At 35.7% G+C, this 12,028-nt stretch overlaps 1 protein-coding gene across 4 annotated transcripts in view; it reads right to left on the bottom strand.

Moving 5' to 3' along the window:
• The window catches only part of LOC105205832 (protein timeless homolog), a 118,105-nt gene that overhangs the window by 2,141 nt on the left and 103,936 nt on the right, over positions 1 to 12,028 (bottom strand). For all 4 annotated transcript variants that reach the window (XM_039449969.1, XM_011175361.3, XM_011175362.3 and 1 more), the window contains exons 16-23: positions 10,633 to 10,710; positions 10,462 to 10,549; positions 9,949 to 10,147; positions 8,380 to 8,617; positions 7,951 to 8,051; positions 4,078 to 4,177; positions 2,734 to 2,868; positions 70 to 300 (exon numbers count right to left, since the gene is read on the bottom strand). In XM_039449969.1, coding sequence (XP_039305903.1) covers positions 70 to 300; positions 2,734 to 2,868; positions 4,078 to 4,177; positions 7,951 to 8,051; positions 8,380 to 8,617; positions 9,949 to 10,147; positions 10,462 to 10,549; positions 10,633 to 10,710 — 1,170 coding nt within the window. The remainder of the gene's footprint in view (positions 1 to 69; positions 301 to 2,733; positions 2,869 to 4,077; positions 4,178 to 7,950; positions 8,052 to 8,379; positions 8,618 to 9,948; positions 10,148 to 10,461; positions 10,550 to 10,632; positions 10,711 to 12,028) is intronic.

A 12,028-nucleotide genomic window follows, 5' to 3' on the forward strand; every position in this document is an offset into this window, starting at 1 on the left:
CTCTCATTAATCACAAAAACGCGGATGCAACGTCGGGAGCGGGAGCCGTGAGAGGGCAACGATATTCACCTCTGTCGATGACGTCCTTCAAGAGACCGGATAATTGTGCATCCGTGTAAACGATCGTCGGTAGCTTCCGCCTGTTCCATTGCTTCTTTTTCGTCGACGGCGCCTCGCTCCGGCGAGGTGCGCCACCGCGCTTCGAGGATTTTCGAGTTTCTTCGCCGTCTTCGTCGTCGGTGGCTGAACTTTCGTTCCCGTCAGAATTACTGGCAGCTTGCGTTTCCCACGACGATTTACCTTTGCGCACAATGCATGGAAACGATGTGAACCTTTCTCGAGCGGAGCGTTCATCAGCGTGTGTAAAGTGCGCCGCGTGCGTTGTCGCGCGTGTATGTGTACGCGAGATATTTCACGTAACATTAAATAAATCTCGTACATGATATATTATTATAAGACGTATAAATTCAATGTGTAACATTGAATTTAATTTTTCCTTTTTTTCCAATTCTGCAAAAGTATGAATTTGAAATATAATCCCGCAAGATCTAAATTTATGTTCGTCTTGAATCTATGTATATTGTGCGTATCGTGTCATTCTCTTTAAAAAAAGAGAGTAAATTTTTATATTTAAGATCTAATTTTATAACCGACTAAAAAAGAAAAATAATTTTCCAATCGTAGTGTAAATGATTTATGTTTCAGTATTTTCTTGTCTACACAGATATCATGTTTTGCTTGACATTTCTCTTATCTCAGCAAGAACAAGTTATTAGATTTGTGACATAAATCTTTGTAGACTCAGAATATTAATTACGTATACTCTCTTACGAAAAAACAATTGCATTTTCTGCAACACAGGTCCCATATGGGATAGCGAGATTGCATCAAAACGCGACATTGAGGGAAAATGTTATTTCAAAGACACATAAGGTGAACCGACTCCTCGGCAATGCTTCATCTCGCAGCTGTATATCTACGATATGAGCTATCTCAATGCATTGAATACAAATAAGGGGCAAGAGAGAGGAAAACAATATCCATGATAAATATGAAATTCCTTCCGGCACTATAATAGGGAGGCTAAGGCGAGTGATATTGGTCCAAGAGCGGCGAAAGTGCGGCTGGAATTCGCAGCCGATATTAAATAACGAGATTGATATTCCGTGATGATATCGTTATAAACATCAAATATGGGCAATGAAAATAAAAGGAACGCGTAAATATTATTTCGAGTGTTGAAAAAATTAAATTGGAACACAAATTTGCTTGACGAATTGACGGCATATCGCGTTCGGGATATGAAAAAAAAGAGATGTAGAAATATGTTCGATTTTTATATCTAACCGTATTTTTTGATAAAAATTGAATATTGCGTAACACATTGAATATTTGCTATGATTTATTATTTGCAATTTTGTATCTTATAATTTGTTATCGTAACTATTTTTCGTTTTGTGACAGCAAAAATATATTCTCGATTCAGTAAAAAAAAATATTCAAGATTATTTGTTAATTCTGAAATATTCGAAATTGCGTACAAAAAAAAAAAAAACGTTACTACAACTGTAGATAAATGGAATGTTTTGATTGAAAAGAATGTTTTGAAGATTGATTATATTACCCGTTACATAGTTGTGGAATACCACATGATATAAATGCTTAGCAATTTAATAAGTTTAGATTCACCGGAATAGCATTCGGTTAACAACGCATTCCGATTCTATAATAACTTCTATTGCGTAAATTGCCGCATAACCTGCTGAACAAACATTTAAGTATCTTGAATAATTTAAAGTATATAATACACAATATCACGATTTAAAAAATAAACTAGCTAAGACGGTCTTTTGGCCGTATAATTGGGGAATCCAGGTTTAATCTCTGGTCGAGGTAATATTTCTCGCAACAAATTTTTCACTTTCTTCGGGGTGAAAGGATTTTAGAGATACAAGTTAGTATCGGTAATATTAAATTAATTTTAAATTTAATTATGTTTCATTTTCAAGACCTGCGTTTGAAACTGAAAGTAATCGCGCGCAGTTCGATATGGAATTGAAATATATAAAACGTTATTTCAGCACCAATATCTTGCTATAACCGTATTGGTTTATCTTCTAATTTATTTTAAAAATTACACAATATCTGTAACTAGATATCTGAATTTATAAATCGATATTTTAGGAAATATTAATTAAACCTGCGCAGTTTAACGTCCTCATTCCCGTATAACGCCGGAATCAAAGACTAGAACAATTCGCGTATGTGGAGACAAAAATTCTTGCGGAATCGCCCTCGCTTCATTGCCGAGTATAATAAAGTATAATAAAAGAAGAAAACAGAAATGATCTTGCAAACATACGCACGGACTTGTCTCCGCTGGTAATATCGACGAAAGGTTTTTTTTTCCTCTCTCCGGTCCGTAAGAAATCGGGGATAGGAGAGCGAGAAGAATCCTGTACAAATTGATCTTTACTCCTTCTCGCTTCCTCCCTCGCGTTCTCTCTCTCTCTCTTTCTCTATCTCCACGTCGTTTCGCTTTCCCCGTTGAAAGCGAGTCGCTCTATGCAGTCGCCGGCAATCGCGTTACTAGAAGACTGATCGAATGGGAATAGTCGCGGAATCGGAGGATAGTAAGAAAGACAGATGCGAATGGAATGGGATGGGATTGGCCGGAACAAGGGATGCTCCAGACCGGATCGTGATGAGGGAAGAGCGAATAGGTATGCTCACCCTGGTTGCTTTTTCTGGTCCGCTTTTTGCGCAGCTCCCTGCGATCCTGCGCCAATCCTAATTCCAGAAGCTTCTCCTTGATCTTCGGCTTCGGCCGCTTTATTTTAAGACCGTTGAAAATCAAATCTACCGGATCTGTTGGGAACATTGCGTAGTTTCAATTTTTATAGCATCATCGGAAAACTGCACGACGTAAACGATAGGAGAGGCTTTCGCGGAAGAATCGCGCGCGAAGGGAAGGTCGTAGACGACTGTCGGAGATTTTGAAGGGATTTAAAGTTAAATCAATTAGAGCTTGCGAAGGGACACGGGGCGGGCTTTATCTAAAAGGGGCGGACTTTATTTCAGGTCGGCGAAATGTATTTATAAGTCAATTGAACGTCGCTCTTTATAGACTTATTAATTTAACTTCTCAAAAGATTATGAGGCACTTTATTACGTATAAACGCGATTCCGATATTAAGCGTAAACTCGTATTCGAGAGATTTGTTACGGGATAAATTTAATTTGAAAAAGAATTATCTCTCTTACGATGTGACATTTTTGCAGATACTTTTGTCTGCCCATTGGGAGTGCCGAGGTTAACAACCGCGGAGTAAGAACATAGCAGAATAAAACACTTTGCGGACATTTTTGAAGGGGGAAGCGAAGAAAAATGCCCTTGACATTTCGTGGACATCTGAGAATTACGCTTGGCGTGGGAAGCGACTTCGGAGATTAAAAGTTATGGAGAGCGGCGGATTCGTATGAAAATGAAACAAGTTTTACAAGACTTCTCTGAAAATGTCTCTGTCAGGAAGGATATTATTCTTCGTTCGTCCCAGCGGATTCGAAATTATTACTACAAGCAGCCAAGCGTGTCCGATGTTCGGAGCTTAATTAAATCCTAGGAATCGTTCCGGTGTTAACGAATTCTCGCACGAATTTCGCATTCGCGAAATATTTCAACAGTTTCGGAACGCGAATACCCGGTTAGAATTAACGCTGAAATTTACGACGAATTTCTATCGCGAAAATTTATATCGGGAATTGGGTTAAGGCCATTTTTGGCGCGTATGATTCGTAGATACATTACAAATTACAATAAATGGCAATTACTACAATATGTTCTGCCGGGACGAATAATTTATTGCTACCGAGTTGTAAACTTCATTTCTTTATTTCCCTGTGATTAATAATTGAAATTAATTTTCATAATAATTTAATGGTATTAAAAATTAACGGACAGAAATGCGAACAAATGAGAAATCACAAAGTTAATCAAAATACTTTCGGGAAATAGAAAAGAAATTTGGGGAAATATAATGAGAAATTAGCTTGAAGAAAATAAATTTAAAAAATTACCATCATCGTCCTTGAACTGTGTCCAAAGTTCCGTAAGTTGGGCGATTTCTTCCTCAGACCACTCCTTAGGTAATCTCTTTTGTACCTCAGCTCGCACACCCTAATTAATTACGAGATTTAAGAAAATGGGTCAGACCATCGTTCGTGATGGAAAGAGATTAAAATATTTTTAATCCATTGAAAATTGCTGTAATATTAAACACGGTTACGATAATTGTTCGACTTTTCCAAGATAATCAGTTATGTGAGAAAGTCAATATGTACAAGACACAATAAAGTCATGTTTAACATCTAGAAATTTTGTCAAGCGTACCAAAGGACTTAGCTTGTGACGTAAGGTAATTTTAATGTTTAAAAAATTCTCATTAAGTTGGAATATTATTTGAATGGCGATGTCATTACATATAAATTTTTTAATAAAATTTAAATAGACATAAATTTAAATTTAAATAGAATGTGAAATAGACATAAATAATCTTTACAATGAAAAACATAACTTCTCTATCTTCTTACGAAGAATAATCGACTGTTACTTTTCTTACTACTCAAGTTTTTTTTATGTGTCACGGTTCTGCCACATAAGAAATGATTTTTAAAAAATCATTTCTTAAAGTGCACGCATTTGACTATAAAAAAAATAAAATGTAACATTAAAAAAGTTGCAAGTACTCTTTAAAATAACAGTATTTACAAAAATTGTAAGCAAATTTCAAATTACGTACTCTTTTTATATCTTTTCCCGATACTCTTCCAGGTTTTTTTTGATCGATTTAAATTTTCATTACTTTTCCTGGGTTTTCCAGGTCTGTGGCAATCGTGAATCTATAAAACTTCTAGTTGCCACAGTACACGGTACCACAAACAGATAAACGCGCAGCAGTCCTATTTCTTGTAATTAAAAAACCACACACAATAGAAAAGACGCAGCATTATGAGATTTTTCTCGCCGGCATTCTAATAAAATAATTCTTCTCTCTCTTTAATATAAGTCCCCAAATTCGAATTTAAAGTAAATAAGTGATCTCTAGTCAAGGTAATGTTTTTCGCAATAATTTCTCTACAGTTTTTCGAGATTAAGAAAGATAGAAGAGATACGGGTAAACATTAAAAAATAATTAAATTAATAACAGGACTTAATAATAAAACAAAATCAATGATTCTTATGGAAAAAAAGATATGTTAAAATAATTAAGAACTTCACTGATTCAGCAGAGCTATAGCCGTAATATACAAATAGCTAACTTTTTCTATATAAAAGTAGCAAAGTTTTACAGTTAAATAAAATTAGTAATTATAAGTAATCATACTTGTTATAATAGTATAATAAATTTTTTAATACACTGAAATACTTTTCTGCAAAAATTAATCAAATATGTAGATTAAAATTGCTAACAAAACACACTAGTTAAAATATTTTTGCTATTGTAATGAACAAATATTAATCATTTTTATTGTAGCAAAAAATTTGTGTAATGAGTATAATTGCTTTAAAATATCAATTCTTTGTAGAACTATTAAAGTCTCCTTAGTTACAATTATTGAACTCGCGCAGCGAATTGTAACTTTGCTGACTCGCCAAATATAGGATCATTGGAAAAATTTTTAGTCGTGATTGATTCAGCGATAATTAGATCAAAGTACTGAGGCCTGATATCGGATGAATATCGATATCCTTGTAAATATACAAGTATACATATAAATTAGTACTCGTTATTCGATCCTTATAATCTTCTCGGAAAGTACTTTGCGTGCGCATAATCTCGAGGCTTGATGAGACAAAGCGTTCCGCATAATCTCGGGAGAAGCTTCTAAGTCAGTAGGCGTATTTAAAAAGAAGAAGCTGGGTCGCTCGTTTTCCAGCGATTACGCTCTACCCTCGACGAAACGAGGCCCCTAAATGGCCGTCGGAGCAATATCGTGCGACTTCCACGGACTAAATGAATGTCAAATGAATACTCGGTCGTAGTCTCTGCCCCGACCAGTACTCTCTTCGCTCAAAGAGACGAAACGTACTCACGCATGAAATTATTTAAATGGAACGCTTCCGCGACTAAGCCTTTCCACCGGAAGGTCTCGCGAAGGAATCGATAATACGTCGCAGAAAACGTTTCCGCCGACGTAGCCACCCTCCTTTCGCCGGTGACTGCGCGCTTGTGATTAATAGCGAATTAAGATCGGAGGGGAGACAAATATATTTTTTTCCCGATCACGACTGGTTAATGTCGAGAAACATTATCGAAAAATTAATCATACTCCCCCCCCCCGTGCTCGATTTTTCTTCGACGAAACAATTACCCGGGATAAATGTTTCGTTTCGAGACGAAACTTCAGCAAACGATTGAGAGACGTCGTGCATTTTGAATAAAAGTCGCATACGATCAATGTTTTAAAAATAATTATTGTGAATTGCCGGCGTAAGAAACGCTGACGTTTTCTGAAGGAACAAAAAATTTTTTCGCTGATTCTCCTACGCCGCGTTCCATCTGCAAGAGCAGCGGAATAAGATCTGGTATTTGTATTGTGTATTGCATCGCTTATCCTCCGCTACGCTTTTTTCCCCTTGTTAGGAGCTTCCCTACAAACTCAATTAATTTCAAGTTTTAAATAAGGTAACTAGTTAGTAACTCCTCTGCCGCAATAAGAAGCTTGATTAACGCATTCCCATGCTTTATCACCGTATTGCAGCGTGTATTTTCAGAAGAAAAGAGTTATAACGAAGGGGAAAAAAGGAACACTTCCAAGCTTAGCAAGATTAATACACTTCTCGGAACGTTTCTTTAGGAAATGTTAATGATTCAAGAAAAAAAAATAACATAGCATTAGTTTCGAGGTTAATTAATGTCAAATATGCTTGAGAGTACACAATCCTGTTGTGCACGAGTTGGCGTAGAAATAATTGTGAATTAAATAAAGTATGTATTTCAATTCGCTTCTCCGCTGTCGAAGCGATAGTTATAAAATATCTACTCATAACACGCGCATTTACAGTTTGACAAACATAACAAAGCGCACGGGTCACGTTTCTCCCTTCGCGTTCTCGTAGCCCGAAGGGTGATGCAAATGTTTATACGTATGTCGTAAGGCACAAGGCAAACAAAACGATAGCTTTTCTCAAGGAACCGCCGGTTTTAGGGCCGCCAGCGTTGACGAGGGAGTCGTACACGGATATTTCCCATGCGTGGGGAAAGCGAGACTGTCGGCTGGTAGAAGGAACACGCAGCTCGCGTCAACACGCAGCTCGCGTCGGAAACCTCACGCAACGGTGGAAGGAAGAGAAACGAGGAAACGAGGGTGGAAAGCCTCACACTGTCGAGAGAGGTATTGTCTCCGGAGAATTTACAGTTTCTGCAGCAATTCTCGGCTCCATTTTTTTGCATATGCTCAACCCCGTCGGAGCGGAGGCAGTAGTCTAGAAACTTATTTTCGAGGCCGGGCGAAACCGGCCCCTCTCTTTGCCCTTCCAAGATTCTCGTAAATCATTGATCTTGTCAGACGAAGCACAACGGGGATTGCCGCGGGGTATATGGATGGACCGTTACGTTTTTAGAGCGGAGGTACAGAAATTTGTATGCTAAATCTTTTGAGGCTATTTCTTCACGCGAGAAATATTAGGTGAAAAAAATAAATAAATAAAAAAGAGTAAAGATTCGGGAACCTTTGTTTCTCTTAACACCAGTTAATGAATGCTGACCTTAGAATTGACGATCAGGCACATCTCCTTGAGTTTCTTGATGATGCGTGCGTCTTCTTGATTTCGCTAACTTTGAAACATCTATCTATTTCATTTAGAGTGTACACATTAATTAGAGAGTTCAAGAACAGTAAAGATTCGGGAACCTTTGTTTCTCTTAACACCAGTTAATGAATGCTGACCTTAGAATTGACGATCAGGCACATCTCCTTGAGTTTCTTGATGATGGTGCGTCGTGTTCGATTTTCATTGACGACGTTCTCCAATAGCCAGTCAATTAAATCTAGAAATTTACAATAATCTTACGTGAATTTACGGTTATCACATAAATGATTCAGTTTTGCACTCAGTTTGTATTTTCTTGGTTTCTGGATATTTCAGAGGATGGACATTTTTTTAATCAATTTAAACCATAATGGTTAAACGATCATAATAAGATTAAAAATTGTAAGTTAAACATTGCACTGAATCATATTACATTCTTTGCCTTGTATTACGTACTAAAAAGCTCTATGTTTTAAGCATGTTCTCGTAAAAGGCACTAATTTATGGAGTTCAACGATGTGTGCACGAGACTCCTCCGCGAGAAATGGACAATATAAAGAGTTTACCTTGAGGATATTTGTTAGTCTGATGCTCCATGAAGAGAGTACGCAGCTCGTCCTCTTCCGCCTCCGTCCAGGTCGCCCGTGAAACTTTCTTGTTATTCGTTTCCGCGCTGTAGCCATCCACGATTTCTGTCGCGTCGCGGGTAGTCTTCCAGAAGAGCAGCTCCATGTACGACTTCCGGTTCTTCTGGGCGACTTCGATGAAACGGCGGATTATGAAGACCGCGAACTTTTGGAGCTCCTAAAGCACAAATCGATTTTTCTGCTGCTCGACGAGTCCACTTCTGTGGACCATTAAGCTCAATACAAGGGTGCAATAAAAGCTTGCTCGTGAAATTTATCGCGCGATACAAGAAAGGAAAAGAATTTTTGTCGCTAGCTAAGAAACTGCAAAGTCTTATCTATGTTCTTATTATGTGCGAAGAATGATAAAGTGTTACATTGCGAAGAAAAGAAAATCTGTCGAGGAAAATGTCGGACTGGACAATATCAAAAATATAACGCTTTTTGCGAACTTATATACGTTGTCAGCCAAAAGTTTAGAAACGTTCGCAATTTTCTCGTATCTCATGAAAAGTTAAATAAATCGGTGAACGAAAAATCGTGGAGAAGTTTTTAAACGCGCATTTTAAAGAGCAAAGACAGAGCTTTTAACCTTCAGTAAACTAGGTGAGGTGTGACATAATACACCCCAGCAAGATTTAAACTCTTGTTACTTTTATTTTTTGTTTTCTTGTTTTACAAGATTAGAGTTTAATCCCATTTTTATTTTTTTGTTTTATTTTTGTACTTTAAAGGACAAGAATCGATGTTATGACAGTGGAATTACTGTTGTACTAAATTAGTATACTTTATGTAAAGTGTAACATGGATAACAATCAATCAAAATTTAGCACAAAGATATTTTAAAGTGTATAAGCTTTCCAAGCTTTAATTTAATAAAAATTGATGATTTTTTGCAATAATATAGAATTATAAAGAATAAGTGAAATTATTTTTTTATTAAAAATCATCGACGGTTAAGTCTTCAAAAATTTTTAAAACAAATTGTATAAATCAAGTGAATATTATATAACGTTATTTTCTCCTTACTGTCTTTCTATAAACCCTTTAGTTTCAAAATTAAAAACCTTTTATAAAAATTAGATTTACCACGAAAAATCAAATTCGAAAACTTGTCGTACAAATTAAAAAAAAAAGAAGCATTTTAAAACATGAAAAGTTTATTTTAAAATATTTTTATGTTAAATTCTGTCAGATGGTGTTTTATTAAGCTCTCTCTCTCTCTCTCTCTCTCTCTCTCTCTCTCTCATTTCAAAGTAAAAAATATTGAAAAAAATACCAATTTTGATTTTATATAATTTAGTCACAAAATATAGAAATAAAACAGATTTAAAGCTCTATCTTTTTAAAATGCGTGTTTCAAATATTCACGAATTCTTTTTCATCGAGATATTTAATTATTTATGAGATTCGAAAACATTGAAAGTGTCTTCAAAAACTTTTAGTCTGTAATGTAACTTTATTATTACGATTATTAACATTAGTTAGTGACTTATTATGCCTTATTACCTTGTGTTCAGGATTCTTTGACTCAAGGATTTTTTGAAAAATCCGAAAGATGGATGCTTGAAATATCATGCCCGGCATTTTACAATTCCAAGCGATACGATGTAGCATTTTTGCTACATAGTGGTTTACTTCGATCGAGTTGCTTTCGAATTGTTGCATTAAAAGTGCTAAAGCCTTGACGACCTTCACGTTGGCAAACCTTCGAATATATTACATTTTACAAAAATATTGCTTTATATTCCGTTACATACAGAATATTTTGATTCACTGATTTTTTTTTAAGAAAACATGGTAAAAGAGCTTGAAAACCGCAAACAGATAATATAACTTTACATTTAATTTTAAAACAAGGGCAAAACTTTGCAAACTAAATTTTTAATCTTATTTTATATTGAAATTTAACTAAATTAATTAATGTTCAAGAACAGATGAAGAATATTAAAAAATTGAATAAACAATCTATAAATAAATAAAGCGATAGATTTAGAGCACTCTATTACATCATTATCGTACCTTTGAATAAATTCATCCAATTTAAAGTCAGTTTCTTGATAAACAGTTTCTCTTTCTTCTTCCTCGTCTTCATCTTCTTCTTCCTCATCTATATTAAAAATACATGTATGTTTAAAATGTATAAATTAAATGTTATTATCTTATTAAAAAATTTAATATATATTTATTTACTTTCTTCGCGGTTTTCAGAATTGTCACTGTCTCCATCCGCGTTTATTGTTTCTTGAATGACAGCCTGATCTTCAACCACTAAAAAAAGGTAATTATTTTTGTTAAAGAAAAGTATTCCACTTTCTTACCAATTTAATTATTTTTAATAATCTCCCATTTCATTCAAATGGGGATCTTTATTATATGATAACAATTCTGGAGAGGTATTTCAATATGTAGATCAGAATACATAAGCATCTTTTAAAAGCACATCGCGTTTTAAATCATCGCGAAGTTTTCCCCGAGCGAGTTGTGGCCCTAAAGAAAGCTTTCCATCGTCCGAAGAATTCAGTTTGTCCAAGTGACGGTGACGGTGGTGCTATTTCAGCTTAAAGTTTTAATTGTCTCTTCTCCGCGGTCTGCTCAACTCGAAACAGTAATTCGAGATAAAATAAAGCACTCCTCCGACCTGCCGTGTTTTTATCTTGGATTTTTAAACGCTTCATCCCCGTTGATGTATTAAAAGTGTTAAAGGAAACTTTTGCTCTCTCAGAGCGCGGAGTATCTAGTATCTAGTACGATTCCAGTTCTTTGATAGATTCCTTAAAGAACTTTTCTTTCATTCTTAGAGAAATTTTTTCGCCCCTGAATAGCTACACAGAACGACTCGCGATAAGATAAGAATTCTCATTGGAAGAATGTTAAAAAAGATATATATTTTTTTTAAGTTGATTATTATAAAAAAAATTTTTTGAAGTCCTTCTTTGCTTTTACAGGTCTTAAAAATTTTGTAAATCTTCAACAAAGTAGTAACACCTATCCACTTTATAAAAGTGGTTTCAGAATACGCATCGCCCCCATTTTAAGGCTCACTTTGTTAGGAGAAAAGAGTAATTTCAAATGTTTATGCATCTCTCGAAACATAATCTGGATCCGGCAAGAAGAGAAAAACAATTTCTTCCATGATTATATTAACAGAATTACCAAATATATCCAAAGGATTGTGCGCTGAACTCGAGAATTACCGATTCAAGCACGACCAAACGCGGAGAGAAGAGCTTGCAGCAGCTCGTTGTGTTCAGTTATCGATCGTCCTCCGCAATTTCTCCACGATACATTCCCACGCACGTATATATAGATATGTACGTGGATGTGTACGCGCGCTCGTATACACGCGTATGTACAAAGAAGATCGGCAACACGTGGTACGGTCGCACGAGCTCGTTAAGCGGTTAATACTAACGTTTCAGCATTCTTCATGCATATTTCGTAAATTAATTAGCCATACACTTAACGCTCATCATGGGGAAGCTAAGAAAAAACATTGCGTTTCGGTTCTGTTTTTTCAAATGCAAAATAATTCTACGTCGTTAAATTCCCCGCAGCTGTACACCCCGACCAATTTGGAGTCGATTTT

The sequence above is a fragment of the Solenopsis invicta genome, chromosome 5, assembly GCF_016802725.1.
Source record: "Solenopsis invicta isolate M01_SB chromosome 5, UNIL_Sinv_3.0, whole genome shotgun sequence".
In the NCBI taxonomy this organism is placed as follows: domain Eukaryota; kingdom Metazoa; phylum Arthropoda; class Insecta; order Hymenoptera; family Formicidae; genus Solenopsis; species Solenopsis invicta.